The sequence below is a fragment of the Cnephaeus nilssonii genome (assembly GCF_951640355.1).
Source record: "Cnephaeus nilssonii genome assembly, chromosome: 11".
NCBI lineage: Eukaryota > Metazoa > Chordata > Mammalia > Chiroptera > Vespertilionidae > Cnephaeus > Cnephaeus nilssonii.
In genome coordinates, this window is record NC_137082.1 from 72,147,389 (window position 1) to 72,167,944 (window position 20,556).

Here is a 20,556-nt window from a genome sequence, read left to right on the forward strand (position 1 = left end):
CTTTCCTTTCTGAAATCAGTCCTATCCTATATAATAAAAGGCTAATATGTAAATTGACCAAATGGCGGAACGACCGGTCACTATGATGGGCACTGACCACCAGGGGGCAGACGCTCAACGCAGGAGCTGCGCCCTGGTGGTCAGTGCACTACGACGGGGAGCACCACTCAGCCAGAAGCCAGGCTCACAGCTGGCGAGTGCAGCAGCAGTGGTGGGAGCCTCTCCTGCCTCTGCGGCAGCGCTAAAGATGCCTGACCATCAGTTGGACATCCCCTGAAGGCTCCCGGACTGCGAGAGGGCGCAGGCTGGGCTGAAGGACATCCCCCCGCCACCTGCCCCGCCCTGAGTGCACGAATTTCGTGCACTGGGCCTCTTGTTAAAGTATATTTTTAAAAAGAGAGAGACTGCCTCTCTTGCTGGCTGCGCAGTTAAAAAGTACTGTCAAACCCAGACCTCAAAAAGTCCTCACTGTTCTGCTGAGTGAGAAATAGCCAACGAGATGGGTAGAAAGCTGAAGGAATCACATTTCTTTTCCCCTCAACAAATACCACTTGCCAAGTCTTTAACCATCTTCTTGACTCTTAGGATCCCAACCCAGCTGACTAGAGTCAGTCACTGGATATAAGGTTCTAGGCAGGACCTACATCTGGGTGTCTTCTAGGTTCACTGCCATACCATCATCCAGAAGCCTACACAAATCTCTGCCCTTGAAGTACTGCCATCACTTATTTTAGGTCATCACCATTTCTTGCCTGGAATACTAGAATCTCCCTACTTGTTTGCATCTAATCCATAGAGCAGCAGTCAGAATGATCCATTATGTCACAGGTTTCTAACACACAAACCAGGTATTATTCACCTTCTTTAAAACCCAGTGGCCTCCTATTGAATTTAGGATAATATAAAAAACCTTCAGGAAATGTCTGAAGATTTGGCCTGCATCCCTCTCTAGTGGCCCCTGAATTTCCTTCATAAAGTTGTTCCTGACCTCTTAACTGCTCTATTTATCTAAAGCATTTAATATTTGCCTTTCTTCTAGTATAACTGAATTCTTACTGAATCTGCCCACTAGACCACAAGTTCTTTGAGGGCTAAAACCGCTGTTATCCACCTGTGTGGTATCTCAGAAGGGAATACAATACATTTCTTTACACGAGTTCACTTTTGCTCACCATGAAGTTCTCTTTCTGATTCTCTACTTACTCGAAACTAGAAAAAGTGACATTTTCGAAATAAAGAAAACATAAATGGGTAATTTTCATTAGAACACAGGACTATGAGCTAGAAAAAGTGCAGTTTAGTCTCACCAAGATACATGGCCTTTTGAGCTGTGGCCTTACAGTTAAACAAACATTTAATGACCTATAAACCAAGATTAAGGTCTTTAGTCCCAGTCCCCTGCATGTAAACAGTCACAGTCTACATGGAACTAATTCCTTGACCATTTTCTTGTGGAGCTCATCTCTCTTTCAGGCTGCTGATCACATTTCCATAGTATATCTAAGGAAGTAAGTTCGTGGGACTCTCCCAACCAGGGTATTCCTGGCCGGCTAACAAGAACTGACTGCCCCTCCCAGTTTTCCCCTTTCAATTACAGCATGTGGATGTTCAGCAGTTGGTGACGTGCTTTCATATGCATTATCCCACTTGGTCCTGGTGGGACCTACTCACCTGAAACCGTGGCAAGTCAGAGTATGTAAGATTTTACAACTTTTTTCTGGTTTCAGAGCAATTACATTCCCTTCTTCAGAGCCAGGAAAGGTGAGGAAAAGGAAAGGAGCTATAGAAGCCAATATACATGTACATTCTGAACACTGGCTAGCAGGCAATGTGAAGGCAGCTACCTTGTTTACTAATACCATTCCTAGTACCATGCATATACTGTGTCAGGCACATACTGGGATTTCAGCAAATATTTGTGAATAAATGAGCAAGATTACAATGCGATGCAAAAACGGATACACCCTAGGGAGGTCACTGGATAATGCTAACCATGAAAGTACTTGCCTTCTTTTTGTGGGGAGGGTTTTTAATTTGTCAAAGTGTCTCTAAAAGTCTGAAAACATTCCATTTCAACAAAAAGAGACTACCCACTAACTGGGGCAGCTCTGAGCCACCCCTTACCTTAATTCTTGAACTGGGGTTCAACATGATGTATTTAATGGAACCCTGGATGTTCTCTGTCCAGGAGACCAGCCAAGTAACCTTATTATCATGTCGGACTTCTTTCCATTTATGTCCTGGAGGAGGAGAAGGAACCTTGGCATCTCTGTGGAAATAACAAAACAGGAGGGCAGTGAAATGAGGACACGTGAGGAACAATTTCACCTTTCTTGACCTAATGTGGATTACTCTGCTGAGCATATAGGTCCAAGTTTCTTCCTCACCAATCAATACATGAAACACACTTGGAGATGTACACATGAAAATACTGAGCTGCCCTAATCAGTTCTCTAACGTGGGAAATATTCCCAACTACTAAGAACAAAGGAAGCCCCCACTTCATTTCTGGCCCAAAGGATGAACTGGGCTCACTTGCTACAGTTGATGATTATGTCCTCAGGCATGACCCGTCTCTTCAGCATGCCCATCTTGGGGTGGTTGCCACGGCCACGGAAAAGCCCAGGTGGTTCTATCTTGAAGTTGGCAATTCTCTCTCTGTGGTTATCCATAATACAGAAACCATATTCTTTTAGTATTTTTTCATTCTCCTCTTTGATTTTCTGGAAGACAGCAAGAAAATACTCAAAATGGGTTCAAATGGTTCTCTACTTAGATATTCTTATCTCTCGTGTGAGAACAGGTCAAAGTAACATCTAAAAATTACTAAGAAATGAATTCAAGTTCGAAAAAACCTCTAATAGAATTTTCAAACTTAAATACAATAAAATTTCCCTAAAGATTTACCTATAAGGATTAATTCAACTATAAATTCTGTAATCTTTAAGGATATATGTTTATAAATATACTAGAGGCCAGATGCATGAAATTCGTGCAAGAATAGGCCTTCCTTCCCCTGGCTGCCAGCACTGGCTTCCCTCTGGCCGCTGGCCGGCACTCGCAGCCCCAGCTTTGTCAGGAAGGTTGTCTGGAAGGACGTCTGGTCTAATTAGCATATTACTCTTTGATATATATAGATTACCTCGGTAGTTTTTTGTTGTTGTTAATCCTCACAGGAGGATATTTTCCATTGATTTTTAGAGAGAGTGAAAAGGAGGGGGAGAGACGTACATCAATTGGTTGCCTCTGGCATGCACCCCAACCAGGGCTGGCATGGAGCCTGCAACTGAGGTATGTGCCCTTGACCGGAATCGAACCTGTGACCCTTCAGTCCACAGGCCAATACTCTATCCACTGAGCCAAACCAGCTAGGGCACCTTGGTAGTTTTAAATGTAACTTTAAAAATTAACACCAGCCCTAGCTGGTTTGGCTCAGTGGCTAGAGCATTGGACTGTGGACTGGAAGGTCTCCAGTTCAATTCCAGTCAAGGGCACATGTTTGGGTTGTGGGCTCAATCCCCAGTAGGGAGCGTGCAGGAGGCAGCCGATCAATGATTCTCTCTCATCTTTGATGTTTCTCTCTCTCCCCACCATCCCTTCCTCTGAAATCAATAAAAATATATTTAAAATAAAAATTAACACCATTTTGTTGAGCACTATCAAAATGGATGGACAAGAGCCTTTCTGACGGCCTCATAGGCAACACTTCCGTGTTCTCTAACAGATTCCAGAGACATTCAGTTGAACAGCATTTCACATGGGTTTTCAAGCTCAAATAAGCCTGTTACAGATTCTTTCCTAGATACAGGTTACAGACATTGTGACCCTTGCTCCAAAAAGGCAAGGGACGGATTTGAAGGCCCGTAGCCCTCTGCTGCCTCGTCAGTCCTATGATACTTAGCAATTCAATTTAACTGAGTCCCGTTGCCCTGTGGGTGGATTCAGACTCAGAACTTATTGGCAGCAAGTGTCTTTGGCAGGGGCTCTGACAAGGTGATACTTATGAAACCTCCCTATCTTTGGATCAATATTCCAAGAACAAAACACCAGAGGTTTTTAAGTTTAAAAACACCACTGAAGTGAGTAATAAACCAAATTTCATTTATCTGGAATATTGGGGAGAAGACTAAGCCGACATGAAAAAGGCTAATGCAGTTATCATTCTTATGGTAACTCATTTTCAAACTAAAGGTCAAATAGGCACCATCAAACAATGAGTTACAGAAATAGAGCTCTGGCCAGGTAGCTTAGTTGGTTAGAGCACCATCCCGATACGCCAAGGTTACAGGTTTGCTCTCCCGTCAGGGCACATACAAGAAGCAACCAACGAATGCATGAATAAGTGGAACAACAAATCGATGTGTGTGTGTGTGTGTGCGCGCGTGCGTTTTCTTTCTCTCTCCTTTCTCTCCTCTCTCTCTTGAAATCAATCAGTAAATAAAATTTTTAAAAATAACATAAAATACAATGGCCTAAATTTTAGAAGCATGCCAAGTTTTTAAAACACTGAAACTATAAGGGCTTTGAAGTGCAAAGAATTTCTTAAAATCCTTAACTTCCGGACCTCCAAGTTGAAAAAAATGAAATTCGAGCTTGCACTCCTTTAGATCAGGAGTTGGTAAACTTTTTCTGGATAGGAAATATTTTAGGTTTGAGGGCCATAAGGATTCTGTTACAACTACTCAACTCTGCTACATGAATGCAGCCCCAGATAATGTGTAATGAATAGATGTGGCTGTGTTCCAATAAACTTGTTTACAAAAACAGGCAGCCTATCGTTTGCCTACTGATGCTCTAGAAGAAAATGACATCCCAGCTGGATACTGAAAAGATCCTTCAGGAAAAAGGATGGTCAAGACTGGAAGATGCATATAAATGAGCATGGCTAGATTCCAGTGTAAAGTAGATCAGAGAAGAGGGAGGTACATGGCCAGTAGTATTTGATCTGTCATAGCTCTCTAACATCCAAGAGCCACTGTGAGTGAGACAGATCTGTCAATCCTTAAAAACTATATTGTTGGAATTTTTAGGTCAGCAGCATCAGGGTTTTTATACTGAGCCATCAAACAAAGTGCTTATTCACAATCTTCAGTCTGCACAAAACCCTGAAGAAAATCTATTCCACTAGGTTGAGAATCCTAAATCTTTAGTACAGAGCCATGTGAGATTACTCAAGTCAAAGCTGTCCTATAAGAACCAAGAAGAAAAATGGATGAAACAATCCCTATTCCAAACTCCTCAGAAATTTAAGAAATAGTACCAGTTTCTCTTCCTTGCTCATCTGTTTCCGAGCTTCTGACTGGGCTTTGAAATACTGGCTCATCTGGGTAAAATCACATTTGCTTAGGTTGGTGATAATATTCTTCTCTTCATTAGTCATTTCCTAGTCAAAAGAAAAGAGGGAGATAGAAGAAGGTAAATACTCTAATAAGCCCTCAGATTTCCCTGCAATTATAGCAAAGCATCATTTCTTCAGTCAAAGGTATCTGGATAGGTAGTCAATCCAAATTAGTGAGATTTGAAAAAAATACATAATTTTATTATTTCCTTTTATTATAAAACTAGAGGCCCAGTGCATGATTTAATCATGCACGTGTAGGCTGTCTGTCCGCTGGTCGGGCCCCGGTGTGGCCGGCAGCTCCGAAGTCCCTGGGCCGCTAGGGCGAGGCGGCGCCGGAGCCCAGGCCGGGGTCTTGCCTTCGCCTCCCACCCAGGAATGCTGGGGCAGCCGCTGCCTCCTCTGCCTTCGTGGAAACCCGCGGACACCACCCGCGGACACCGGGACACCGCCGCGCGCTCCTGCGGCCCAACTGCCGCCAGACTCCTCCCACGGGAGCCGCGCCGCCCGCCCACCTGCGCTGTCTCCAAACCTCCAAAATGCAGGCTCGCTGCCCCAGAGGCCCGTCTGTGCTGCAGCACAGCCATGGCGCAGACGCTGAGCTGGTGTCGCCGCTGGCAACACAAGCTCAGCGTCCTGCCGGCCCAATCACCACCCCAGCCACCCCGAGTCCCGCCCCCTGTGTCTCCCGCTGGCCGAATCGTGGGCGTAGTGGAGTGATGGTAATTTACATATTACCTTTTTATTATGTAGGACTAGAGGCCCGGAGCATGGGTTCGTGCACATTGAAAAAAAAGTTAATTAGAAGGTGGCTGGCAGGGCAGGACTGGGCAAAACGGGCCTGACACACCCTGGAGCCAACCTCCCAGGTTCCCTCCCTGGCCAGCTGCACCTGGGGCGGTGCCAGAGCTTGAAGGGCGTCTGCGGAGTGAGCAGGGTCCCTCGGCCTGGCCTGCGGTGATGGGGCCAAAACTGGCAGTCTGACATCCCCCGAGGGGTCCCGAGTGCAAGAGGGCACTCTGCAAAGTTGCTGTTGCTCCACAGCTTATGCATTGAGCGTCTGCCCCCTGGTGGTCATTGCGCATCACAGCTACCAGCCAGTCGCTTAGGCTTTTATATATATAGATACATATCTGACATTAAAATGTTTAAAATCAGTTATCATTAAAAAAGGTCATTCTTATGTAGTATCTTGGACTCCTTGGCACAATGCCACAATCTTTTCTAGGCATATGAATACCACAGTTGGAAAAACAAAAATAAAGAACTATTCCCATACCCAGTCTCTTTTAGAAACATTATCCCACTCTATTCACTTATTAACCTTATTTCCAGAGCTATTCAAAATGTAAACTTCAGCTTGGCCTCTGCCTACATTATCCAAATTGAGAATAAGATTGTTTAAAATCACCTAGGCAGATACAGGATACATGGCTTTAAAAGCAGAAAGTACCTAAAGCAAATAAGAATCAAGAGGAATAGGAGCATCACATTAACATCTCTCTGCAACAGCAGACAGAGTGCAGGCCTCTGAGACAAACTATCCCTTGCACAACGGGAGCTGAGGTTTCTGTTTGGCCAAATCTAATTAACTCCCTCCTGCAGCCATATGACAGTGGGGAGGAAAGAAATGTAAGCATTCTTGTTGGATAGAAATCCTATCTAATATAGTAAATGAGTAGAAAAAAAATAACCTTTAACATAATACAATTCATAAACTCAAATTTTATATCCAGGGATTTGCTGTAAAATTATAGTTTCTTACTTAGTAGTTGATCAATATTTTTGCAAGATGCTGGGATATTAATACATGAGCTACAATACCTTTCTCCAGTCTTTAAAGAAATTTTTCCTAAATATTTCCTTAGTAGTATATTCATGGTCGAGCATTTTTGCAAAGAACGTAGCTACTTCTTCTGCTTTGGGGCTCAGCTTCATGATTTTACCTAGAAAAAAAGTGGTTCCAAAAAATAAGGTATAAAATTCATGTTCTGAGTATAAACACTGAGCTCTGGAGAAATCTACTTTAATAAGGATTTACCTTCCCAAGATATCTAGAGGTCTGGTGACACATGGTAACAATAACAATAAATATAATATTCTGACTTATATCTACTTGTATAAATGTTCCTTCTCTTTAGCAGATATTTACCTGGGTCATTTTCTGGAGACTATGTCAGTCAGTAAATTGTTCCCAGGGGCCTGCTCAAGACAGGGATGACCTGGGGGAGGCACAGTCACTCTTCCTTTTCTTTTCAGCAAGCAGGGTCCTTTACACCTCTTCAATGATTTTTAAAAACGAAATCCTCAAGGGACACCTGCCACTGCTAAGCTAAGCAGCTTCTGTTCAAGAAGGGGAGGAAAGGATAGGGCAGGGAGCAGAAGAAAGGAATTGTGGAGAAAAGAAATAGGCTACTTTATTCTTTAAAGTTAGGTGAGTGGAATATGAATAAAGAAATATATCCATAGCAGGCAAGCCCAGATATCTCTATGAAAAGTCTAAGTAAGATCTTCCTCTACAACGTTGTTGTTCAGAGTGTGGCTCACAGACCAACAGCATCGGCATCAAGCAGAAGTTTGTTAGAAATACAGAATCTTAGGCCCCACACCAGACCTACTGAATTAGTAAGTGCATTTTAACGAGACCCAAGTGGCTTGTGTGCACAGCAGAGTTTGAGATGCATTGCCCTGTTACAGGCATTATGAGGTTGCCTCATTCAGGGCATCAGGACTCAGTGAGAATACAAGGGATGACTGGGTCCTCGGCAGAGTGCCCACGTTTAACAAAAAGCCCTTCTAAAGGAATCCTGATGTTATACAGCATAGAGTAAATCTGAATGGGTTCTTGGGGTTTTGTGGACCTCAAGTAGTTAATAAAAGTACTCAGGAATTTAATCTACTTTTTAAATAGAGTACTTTAAACAGTACTCTTAGGGTCCATTTCCATTTTTTCCTTGAAAATCCAACTTTACAATGCCATCCATGGCATAATTTGGCTCTACTTAAAAAAAAATTGGGTTAAATACCATACCACTACGTCACTACTACATAGGTACTAATAATTCACCAGGGAGTTTCACATTTATTATAGAAAACTAACTTAACTAGAAATCCAGTTATTTCAAAACTCAGAAGACATCTCATCTCATGATGATTGGCAGGTTAGTGTCCCTGATTGTAGGGATGCAAGAAATCATAGCACAAAATTGAAACTGCCATGGTAGACAGAAAGAAACTACTTGGAATCCATAACTTAAAAGGCCAACAGGTGGCGCTGCTTCCCCATCAACCTCCCAAGCTCCAGCCTTTGGAAGAGAGACTGAGGACAACAAATAGGCTGGCTTTCAAGGGTTTCCTGCACTTCTTCACAACTCCCCCATTCAGGTCTGAACCAGACTTGCCAGTAAAGTTGTAACATGCTTCCAATATAAAGGAAAACATTAAGTCACTAAGAATAAAATAAATGGCAAGAATGTCAACTGTTCTCTCAGGTCTGTTTGGTATAAACCAAACAAACAACAGTATTTTCTGTTAAATGGAGACTGAGTAATTTTATTGAATTCTATCTCAATAGAGAAAGCAATTTTGACACCTCCTGTTTTAGATGAGCTGTCAAAAGATGAAATGACAGCTTCCAGCAGCAGGTGGTGGAGGATGACTCGAAGGTTCCTGGCAATGACAGTGCTTTGTGGAAGAGGCTGAGCTCCAGGAAGAAGAAATTGCTGAGTCAGAGCTGAAAACTGGAGGTTCTTAGAGCAATTCACTACTTCAGCCAGCCCATGCTCCACCTCCCTGGCAGGCTAAAAGAATCTGAGAATTCTCTTCCCTAGAGAGTAGGCAGGACTTACAGAATCAATTTGGACTAGCAAGAGAACTGTGACTTCCTGGCTTACTGCAGTCGGATATTACATAATCAAAGGAAAGAATTCCAGAGAAAGACCAACTGAGAAAATACTATAGCCCTGGAACTGGAGCTCCTATAATGGAGAACTAAGCAAGAATTGGGGGAGGGACCATGGCGACAAGTGATGACTGTTCGGGCCCTGGCTTCCCGTCCTGAGAAAAGAAACCCAAAGACTAGGGAATCTAGCTTCCCCTCAAATCACTGTGAATCTCAAAGCCCTTTCTAAAGCCCTTGGTAAACCCAGACTAGGGCTACAGAATAACTGTACTTTTATGACTGTCTTTTTCAAGGTCGTTGGCTCTTTCTTTTCTTTGGAATTTTGGCTTTCAGTCACATTTAAGAATCTCCAGAAATGACGGGTAGGTGTCTATAGCAGAACACTATGCCTTTGCTATATGTGCATTCTAGTCTGATGTGCTGCTTTGAAAAAAATGCCCTGCCTAGTTCTCATAGAACCCTTAGAATGTGAGGGCTAACAGAACTTTGTCCTGTGCTCTCTGGTAAACACAGGTCAGAATGTTTATTTGATGTAAGCATTTGTCACTGAGGCTATGAGGTCCAGTAGACTGCAAACACCACGCGATCGAGGAATAGTCAATACTGGCCACTGCTGAATCTCGGTATCTGATCACAGACACATTGAAGAAACATAGTTTTTAAAAACAAATTCCAGTTTGCCAAGTTACTTACTTTCAAGACCCAGCCTTTCAATATAAACTACTCCCTTGACCCGTAAGCATCCATGACCCTGAGGCCACTGCTAGTAGACAGAGATGCATAAGAACTTCGAGTGTTCACTACCGATGCTTTCAGTTCTTCTGCTGAGTGTTTCTCAAAGTTTGGTCAGCAGACCAACTGGTTCAGAAGCACCCAATACCACTCCACACCTATTAAATGGCCCAGATCCATCTGGGGTCAAGCACATAAGGGTTTGAAAAATAATGCTCTAGCCACTTCTGGATAGAAATCTTGGAACGAGGGAAATCAATTGAACATTATTATCTGCATACTGCTACATTGCCAATAGAAGGAGAGTCAAAGACTACTCTCAAATTCTTCAAACAAAGGACAGAAATACCTATGAGAGTCAACGGACACTTCTAAGGGTTCTATGAGAACTAGGCAGGGCATTTTTTTCAAAGCAGCACATCAGACTAGAATGCACATTTAGCAAAGGCATAGTGTTTTGCTATAGACACCTACCAGGCCTCCACCTAGAGGTTGATGACAGACTAATCCTCAACCAAATATTAGTACTATTTCTAGTGATGCACAGCTTGTCAAGTTTGCATTATATTGCTAAAATAAAGCACTATCATTCAAGTAAGGCTTTTCTAATAACTTTTGCAGAGTGGCTCCTTAGAAATAAAGTTCAGATAAAAGAACTCAGACTGTGGGCCCAGTGCTGTGAGTTATGTAGAGAATAAAACAAAATGAAATAAGCAAAAGGATATACAGCACAGGATCCTTCCTCACTTTCTATTCCTAAATAGAATCAGAGTCTTTTCTTGCCCAAGAATTGGATAACCTTAGAACAACTCACCATCATAGTAAAACTTGACACTCTCTGGAAGAGGCTCATATGGTGGAGCAAATACAGGACCTTTATGTTCTAGGAATTTCCACTTGATGCCCTCAGGATAACGCTCTTCTTCCCACCTTTAGAAGACAAGGTACAACCTCATTTAGTGACCACTTTATCTATTATAGAGATTATCACCTATTAAAAAAAAATACTATCTCCTCAATTGACTGGTGCTTTAGAATGACTCAGAGCCCTATATTCAAGGCCTGGATCAAAATAACCAGTGTCTTTCACTTTGAAAAACCCAATACAACAAATAAGATGAAATGGAGGAAAATACATTTCAACAGTTCAAAGATATTGGATACAAGAGGTCATCAATCAAGAAGCTCGGCAACAAGTGGGGATATGGAAATAAAACCGTTGTTTTATCACTATGGTATGAAAGTAAGTAACAGTGAAATATATATAACATTTATGCTGTTGATACATAGGAAAGGGCCTCCTGGGAGTGGAGATGCCAGTTGAAGGTTTAGGGGAAAACAACCCTAAGAGAAAATACATAATGGAACAGAAGACTGGGAAATAATAGTTCAGTTGGGTTTATACTGAGTTTAAGGTATTGGATTATCTAAAGCAGTGGTCGCCAACCTTTTGGACCTCTAGTTGGCGACCGCTGATCTAGAGCTATCTAGCAGACAATGATAAGTGAAATGTAAAACTTAGTGGAAACAGCTTTTAAAAACCTTTTTATTTTAAAAATGATCAAACATGGGGGGGAAAAAGAATATATAGAACACCATATACCATCACCTATGTACAATAATTAATATTATACTCAATTTTCATTATTTTGCTGAACTCTTTCCAAGTAAGTTGCAGCTATACCACCTCACCCCTAAATATTTCAGCAAACATCTCTATAAAAATAAGGATGTTCCCGTATTTAGCTATAAAAACAATTACCACATGTAACAAAATTGATAATTCCCTAATAGCATTCTAATATCTGGATCATATTACAAATTTCCCAATTAAATCCAAAATATATTTTATAAACTTGAATCTAATTAAGGACCATGTACTGCAATTGGTTGTTTATGTCTCCAAGTCTTTTCTTCTCGAGAATTAGACCTCACACTATCACTTTGTTTTCTTTAAGAGTCACTCAGTTGTATTACAGAGAGAATATTTTAAAACTTCATATTTTAATCTTCACTATTTCTACCTTAAATAAAAAGCCCTACAGTTCTACAGAATTATTCCAAAGGCCAATTATTCACACTCTATTACTTCCTATTATCTTCCAACTCCAATATTTTAAACGAAGCTTAGAAATATCAAATAAAAATTACATGTATCAAACTGTGCTGTAATAATAGTATACTATATAACCAAAGTCAACATATATGGTCAAATGATTTCTGATAAGGGTATCAAGACCATTCAGTGGACAAAGGACAGTGTTTTCAGCAAATGGTTTTGGGAAAACTGGATATTCACACTAAAAGAATGAAGTTGGTCTCTTATCTTATACTATATACAAAAATAAACTCAAAGTGTATCAAAGACCCAAATGTAAGAGCTAAAATTATAAAACACTATAAGAAAACATAAAGCAAAAGCTTCATAACATTGGATATAGCGATGATTTCTTAGATATGACCCAAAAATACAGACAAGAGAAATATTAGGTAAACTGGACTACAAAATTTAGGACACAACCAACAGAGGGAAAAAGCAACTCATGCATTGACAAATATTTGCAGAGCAAAAATGTTGATAAGGAGATAACATCCAAAATATATAAAGAACCACAAACTCAACAACAACAAAATAACCCAATTAAAAAACAGGCAAAGGATGTAAATAGACATTTCTCCAAAGATACACAAGTGGTCAATGAACATCTGAAAAAATATTCAACATTATCTATAATTAGGAAAATGTAAGTCAGAGCCATGAGATACCGCTCACACCCATTAGAATGGCTATCATTTAAAAAACAAAAAACAAAAACAAAAACAAAAAACCACACCAAAAACTACAAATAGTAAGTGTGCACAAGGATGCGGAGAAATTGAAACTCCTGTGCCCTGTTGGTTGGAATGTGAACACGTACAGCTATTGTGGAAAACAGCATGGCAGGTCCTCAAAAGTAAAAAAGAATTACCCCAGGATCCAGCAATTTCACTCCTAAGAATATACCCAAAATAAATGAAAGCAGATATTCAAGCAAATACTTGTACACGAACATTCATAGCAGCACTGAACTGCCAAAAAGTAGAAACAAGCTAAGTATCCATCAGTAGATGAACGAAGTGTGGTATATACATAAAATTAATTATTATTCAGCCTTATAAAGGAAATAAATTGACACATGTACAACATGGATGAACTTCAAAGACATGCTAAGTGAAATAAGCTTGTCGCAAAAGGACAGATACTGTATAGTTCCACTCATATGAGGTACCTAGACTAACCAACTCAGAAAGTAGAATGGTGGTTACCAACAACTAGGGGAAAAGGGTCACATGAGGGAGAGTTATTGTTTAATAGTTTCAGTTTTGTAAGATGAAGAGAGTTCTGGAGATGAATGGTGGTGGTGATGGTTGCACAACAATGGGAATGTACAACCACTCAATTGAACACTTAAAAATAGTTAAGATGATACATTTTATGTTATTTTACTACAATTAAAGATAATTTTTTAAAAAAGTCAAGGTCAACATGTAATAAAATGTTAGACCTAGAAGGAACATTCAAGATCCTCTATGACCAACCTACCACTTTTACAGATGTGAAACTGGCAGGATCTCCCAACTCTTCGTTGGCATAAAAAGGCCTAGAAGCAGGAACCCATCCAAACTGCCAAGTCTATTACTCTCCAGATAGAATGTATACTCCCACAAGCTGATATTATTGGATCAGCAACTCTCCCTGTACCAATGTCTCTGACACTACTGATGCCTTTTATTCCCCAATCAGTGGTTCATCAACAGAATTAAGAAAGACATGTAGGCCCGGCCAGCGTGGCTCAGTAGCTGAGTATCGACCTATGAACCAGGAGGTCACAGTTCGAGTTCCAGTCAGGGCACATGCCTGGATTGTTGGCTCAATCCCCAGTGTGAGGCGTGCAGGAGGCAGCCAATCGATTATTCTCTCTCATCATTGATGTTTCTATCTCTCTCCCCCTTCCTCTCTGAAATCAATAAAAATATATTTTTTAAAAAGAGGAAAACATGTAGACGTCGAAATGATTTCTCTACGGCAGACTTAACTAACTTGTTAGGTATAAATGTAACAATAAAATGTGCTTGAGTAAACGAAATGGAAAAGTGCTAGAAATGTGTGTAAGACAGGAAAGTAAACATCCACATAGTCTCTAAAATCATATTCCCTTATAGTTAAAAAACACCTCATAGTACACTGTAAAATGCACATTTAATTTTTAAATCTCAGAAATAAAGGTCACATGCTACAGCTTTCTGGAAGCGAATCTATGGAATCAAGGACAGTTTCTATGGTTTGAGGAGAATGTCAATCCTTATTTCATAAATTTCTTACCACTATTACTGATTGTATTCATGAGTCCCGGTCTTTCTTTCTTTTTTCTTTTTATTTTTTAAATTTCTTTATTGATTATGGTATCACATAACTGTCCTCATCCCCCCATTCCAAACCCCTCCCCATGTATGCCCCCACCCCCCTGTTGTCCATGACCACTGGTTAGGCTTATATGCATGCATAGAAGTCCTTTGGTTGATCTCTCCCCCTTACCTCCACCCTCCCCTACCTTCCCTCTGAGGTTTGACAGTCTGATCAATGCTTGAGTCCCGGTCTTTCAACACAAATTCCCCACATTATAATCCTTTGAGTCTTTTTGCTAAAAAAGACTCAAAACTCCATTTAAAGTCACACCTAACACCAGCAACAAACTTCAGTCTCAAGGTCTTTTGGTGAAGTCTTCTTTGTAGTATAAACATGGGACCTATGTTTCAACAGGTCAGCCCTGACACAAAAGTGTACTTAACTGAGGACAATCTGAAATCCTATACAGCTACAATGGGTACCAGTTAAAATAGGGGGATCTGGGTTAAAGAGATCCTCATGGAACTAAGCCTGAGCATATTGCAGCCACTTGTAACATTGTTTCTATGGGGGAAATGTGATACAGTGAAGAAACCTAGAGGGATCCTGACCATTTCCCCATCCCCACAATTACCAAAGAGAGGGATATAGGGATTCAAAGTTTGTTTTTGGCAAGATGAACAAGTCTGTAGGCTCTGGGTGGAAGCAAAAGATCTGCACACTAGCCAAGCTGGTAAAGTGTGTAATTCTTTTAGTGGAATATCAAGAGGCTAGTACAAGTGAGAGTATCCGTCATCAAAGTTCCCTGACTACGCTGTCAGAGGTCTGAATCACTGACTTCAGGGTGTAATAGGAGCCAATAGTTTCAGAAGGAAAAGGCAAGCTCTCAGGTAAGAAACTAATCATTCCTGTTCTCTACTTCTAAAACTTACACTGCACCACCACAAAGCACTGTGCTTAAGAATGGGCAGGACTTAACAATCAGACTTGAGAAAAGCATGCAAGGAGACTATAGCAAAGATTGCTTTCCTCCAAACCAACCATCTTCAGTTCAAGACTAACCAGTCCCACACTTGAACAACAAACAACAAACAAACAAACACAGAAGCCATTCTCTCACACCAATAAGGATTTCAACCATGGAAGCAAAATTAGGCAATTAGACTCTTCCAGGGTACACACACACAAGGCTGAGCCAGGAAAAGAATACATTAGGGCCCAATAAGAGCATTAGGGCCAAGGAAGGGGGAAGACAGCAAAGAGCTAGTTATGACAAGGAACTTGTTTCCAAAGAAAAAAATGAAAAGAGCAAAAATACATCTTTTGTTTTCTGACTCTGACCTCTGCACAGGCCCAGGATTCCTTGACTCTGATTTTTTCCTACATTTTCCTTTTAACCCCATGTGTGTTCACACCATTACATGGCAGCAGTTCTGCTACTGCAGCTCTGCTCCTCTCCGCCACCGCCTAGTCACTGATCCTTCCCCATCCCTCAAGTTCTGAGGAGATTATTTTTCTAAGTCATAAAAGCCACAGAGTAAATGCATATAAATGGGTCTGGAACTCTACACACCAAACTACAAATAATGGTTGTCCCAAAGCTGGAAAGGAAAAATGGGAATAGGAGGGAAAGAGAACTGTCATTTTTTTTCTGAATCCTATGCCTCTGGATCATTTGAATTTTTCAACATAAATACAGATCATATATTATTGGTGTAGAAGTTAAATAATACAAAGTTTTGCCCTGGCCAATGTGGCTCGACGGTGAGAGCGTTGGCCTATGCACTAAAGGGTTGTCACCGGTTTGATTCCTGGTCAAGGGCACATACCTGGGTTGCAAGTTTGATCCCCATACGAGTGGGGGCACACTCAGAAGGCAATCAATCAATGTGTCTCACATCAATGTTTCTCTCTCTTTCTCTACCTCTCCCCTTTGCTTCCTCTCTCCCTTCCACTCTCTCTGAAGAGCAATGGAAAAATATCCTCGGGTAAAGATTAATTGGAAAACAAAACAATACACCCAAAACCAAGTTTTAAGTAAAATCAGTATTAAAAATACATGTTTATTTCAAAATTCTAAACACCAAAACTTATTAAGTAGAAAATGAAATTTCCCTCCTAAATACACTTTTCAAAAGTAACTTCTGTTATTGCTAAATTGTCCGCCGTAAGACTGCGGGGTTCTTCATCCCACAGTGAAGGGGAATACCTGTTTTCTCATACTCTCAACCTAGATATTTTGATACTTATTAATCTTTCCCAGTCTGAGAGACATTAAAAGATGTATCATTTATTATTTCTCTTTGTGCCTTTGTTACTTGTATGGTTGACCATATTTTAAGACGTTTACTAATCATTTATTTTTTTAAAAAATATGTTTTTATTGACTTCAGAGAGAGGAAAAGAGAAGGAAAGTGAGCGAGCAAGAATCATCGATCAGCTGCCCTCTACTGAGGATCGAGCCCACACCTGGGCATGTGCCCTGACTGAGACTCGAACCTGTAACCTTTTGGTGTACCAACTGAGCCGCACAGCCAGGGCAGATTTAACTTTGATGTATCAAATTTATAAAGCTTTTCCTTATGGCTCTGGTTATGACATGCTTCAAAAGGACTTCACTATTCTGTAATTATAAAGATATTCACCCAGGTTTTCTTGGGGAGATGGTTTTGTGTTTTTTTAAACAGGCAGTTTCCCCAGCACTATTTATGTAATAATCCATCTTATTTAAAATAACCCCTATAATTTTAAATGCAGTATTCTTCATATGCTAAGTTCCCATATATGCATAAGTCTACTTCTATAGTTCATTCTGTTCAATAGACTGGGACCTAGTTTTGAGATTCAACAGGTTAAGAGCTAGTTAATACTTTCACTAGGACCTGGGAAACTTACTTCAGAATGTTATTCTAGAGAGATTCTTTTAAGTACTTCCCTCCTCCCTCAAATATCAAGGTATTAATTTAATAACTCAACACTATTGCTTAATTAGGCTGTGGAATCAAAGAGCTGACATTTTAACCCCGTGCTGAGATCTTACCATTTCCACTTCTGCTCCTCTTCTTTCTTCGGCTTCTTTTTCTTGCTATCTGGCTCAGGAACTTTTTTATCTTTATCTTTACTCTTGGGCTTTTTCAATTTACCATCCTACAAAGAAACATGGTGAGAAAGCACTTTAAAAAAAGGAGAGAACTAGCTGCTTTTCTAGAAGTAGTTTTGGGAGGCCATTAGGAAGAAAACTGGAATCATCGAACATTAGCACTGGAGACTTTCTTAGGTCCAATCCCCCCAATAAAAATTTACTAGTACTTTTCCCTAAAGCAGTAATTCCCAAATCTCCCTGATATATAATTGCTCAAGAAAGAAGTTAAAAACATTCATTCTGTGGAGGAAGAGCCTGGGAAAGTTATTTTTTAACCTGAGGAAAGATTGGGAAAGTACTGCTTCTGTATAGAGTAATCCCAGTGTTTATCCACACTTAGTTTTAATCTACTCATCTTTAAACCTCTTCTAACACCACCAAATGATGAGTACATGAAGTTATTAGGTGCTTAATATACAATTGGAAAGGAAATTCCTGATTGAGTCTAGTGGGGAACTTTCTATTACTGCTGTTTGCATACACACAGTCACAAAACAGTAAGCAAGTATTCAGAAGGTCCTAAAATGATTACTGCTTCTTATGGTGGCATTTCTTTATGGCTCTGACCCTAGATGACTATCACAGTGTCACAGAAAAAGATCATCAAACATAAACAAGGGCAATTCACCAATACAAAAGATAAATATCAAAACATATACACATCAGGCAAATATGTGCTGTTCAACAGGTGGGGCTACCACTCAAGAGAATTGAAACTCATCTGAAGAAAAATGTTCCTTTGTTCTACGATTTAAGGTAATTTAAGTCAACATGTTTTATATGTAGCTCTGAAAGGTGGTTTTGCACTATCTTAAAAGCAATTACAGAATGGCAGAGCTTGAAAGAGCTCTATAGACAGTTTGGTTTGACCTCTTCCAGTTATTATCAAGGAAAGTCTGAAACAGATGTTTTGTTACTTCCTCAACATCATATCACTAATACTGACCACGATGAAAGCCCAAGTTGACTAGAAAAATAAAAGAATGTGACTCATGGGGATGACTGGAATAGATACTATTCCGGGACTATGTGATAAGATGGAAATCAAGACAAACTCAGGATTGCTAAGCAAATGACCTTTTGGATAGAAGAAAAGAAAGATTACACACCATATATATTTGAAAATAGGAATATATAAATGTATAAGTATGTTTGTGAGTAGAAAGTACTGGAGGACCACATAATTCAGAATGTTTACTATTTAGGCTGAAACACACCACAGGAAAGGGAAATGTTTCTCAGTGAAGACATTCTCTGAATAGTTTCTGAACAGGCATGCACATCTGCACAGGCAGGTCCCATCAGTGAACTACTGGCTACTGTACGTTTCAAGCCTTACAATGGGATAATCAGAGATTTCGGACCAATGCCCAGAAATGAAAAAAACATAGCCAGCAAGTGGTTTCATGACAGATCTTGCCATTTGGGGTCCTTGCCACAATAAGACTGTATTACTTCAGTTTTTCAGCCTGAAATTGTTTTCTCCCTGTGTAGCGAGAGGGGTTGCTAAAAAACAATTTTTAAAAAGAAGGGGAGAGGGGGAGTCAATTGTTCTTTTTTTCCAAACGGCCTAACAGTTACGACTAACCTCTTCCAAGCTCCAAGAAAGGTACTATTGTGCATAACATCAGCATTAAGGCAATATAGAAAGCATGGAGAGCTAAGTTTTACAATTCTTTATTGACTAGTCTGATGATCTACACCAGGGGTGGGGAATGTCTGGCCTGCACTGTGTAAGGCCCGTGAAGTCATTTGGTCTGGCACTGAAAAGGTATTATGGGTGAGTTAATTAAATGTCTGACCAAATATAGCAGGCTAATTTTTTAACTTAATAATTTTGTGTGGCAATCAATTGATATTATAAATATCCAAATGGCCCTTGACAGAAAAACGTTCCCCATCTGATCTACACGAAAGTGGAGTGACTACCATAATCACTATTCAACACCTCGCTCTCAATTCCTTGAGTTGGCTCTAAACTTCAACTTCTGCCAAGAACAGATTGTCAGAAAAACTACAATTCCCTAAATCCAGGACCCAATCATCTCTCTATGGCTCACCTACTCATTAATATTCTTAATATGATTTCATTAAAGACACTTTTTCTTCCTTCTTGTGGGAAAAAAGTCCCCCAAGAGGCTGGATAATACGGTAGCTACTGTGCTGGCTCTGGAATCATACTGCCTGGGATCAAATCCCGGCTTTACCACTTAGTAGTTGTGTGAACTTAGGCAAATGATTTGACCTCTCTATACTTCAGTTTCTGCATCTGTAAAATGGAGCTAATAGTAGCAATATTTGTCTCTAAGGGTTTTTCTTAGGATTAAATGAAATATCTAAAATAAGAACAGTGTCTGACACATAGTAAGCACCTACTACATTTAACTTTATTACTTCTATTCTTATTGCTATGATAGATTACACTCTGAAGATTCATTGACCCTCACTATCTCTATCTTTACTGGTGATGCTTCAAGCTATTGTCTTTACACTTGTGAATCCATTCTGCCCAAGACAATGGCTAACCTCAAATGCAGCATAAGAGTGAAAACCCACTCACCCCCTTCTTATAGGGGAGTGGAGGATTAAGACCCCTGTGAATTGCTGGCATGTTTTACTTGAATTACTTGCTAACAACTCTTTAGTATAAGAAATACAAAGTGTCAAAAGAAGGAACCATAACATCGTATGTTTAATCTACCACGAACATGAATAGAACCCTTAGAAAAGTACTTGACCTGAGATTTTTAGGGGAGGTTGTTGAGTCAGGAGAAGAAGGGAGGATGAGCACTGGTGTTCCTGACACAGGGAATAGTAGAAGCTACAGAAAGTTCCAAAGCACAAAAGAACTGTGCAGAAAAGAAATACAGGAGGTCAGTGTGGCTGGAACAAAGCAAATTAGGGAGGAGGCACAAGATGAACAGAGGCACAAGCCAGACTGGGTGGAGCTGTGGTAAAGAGCATGGATTTAATCCTACGTCTAAGCTGCACCAATTAAAGGTCGCTAAATAGGAATGGTTACCCAAAGTGAGAGATGAGCAAGCCTTGTTATATAC

At 40.3% G+C, this 20,556-nt stretch overlaps 1 protein-coding gene across 1 annotated transcript in view; it reads right to left on the bottom strand.

The window, feature by feature from the left end:
- TOP1 (DNA topoisomerase I) overlaps nucleotides 1-20,556 on the bottom strand; it is an 85,223-nt gene that overhangs the window by 12,068 nt on the left and 52,599 nt on the right. Inside the window, exons 8-13 of the mRNA XM_079783695.1 lie at nucleotides 17,399-17,505; nucleotides 10,786-10,901; nucleotides 7,163-7,284; nucleotides 5,261-5,383; nucleotides 2,536-2,723; nucleotides 2,125-2,269 (exon numbers count right to left, since the gene is read on the bottom strand). Coding sequence (XP_079639821.1) covers nucleotides 2,125-2,269; nucleotides 2,536-2,723; nucleotides 5,261-5,383; nucleotides 7,163-7,284; nucleotides 10,786-10,901; nucleotides 17,399-17,505 — 801 coding nt within the window. The remainder of the gene's footprint in view (nucleotides 1-2,124; nucleotides 2,270-2,535; nucleotides 2,724-5,260; nucleotides 5,384-7,162; nucleotides 7,285-10,785; nucleotides 10,902-17,398; nucleotides 17,506-20,556) is intronic.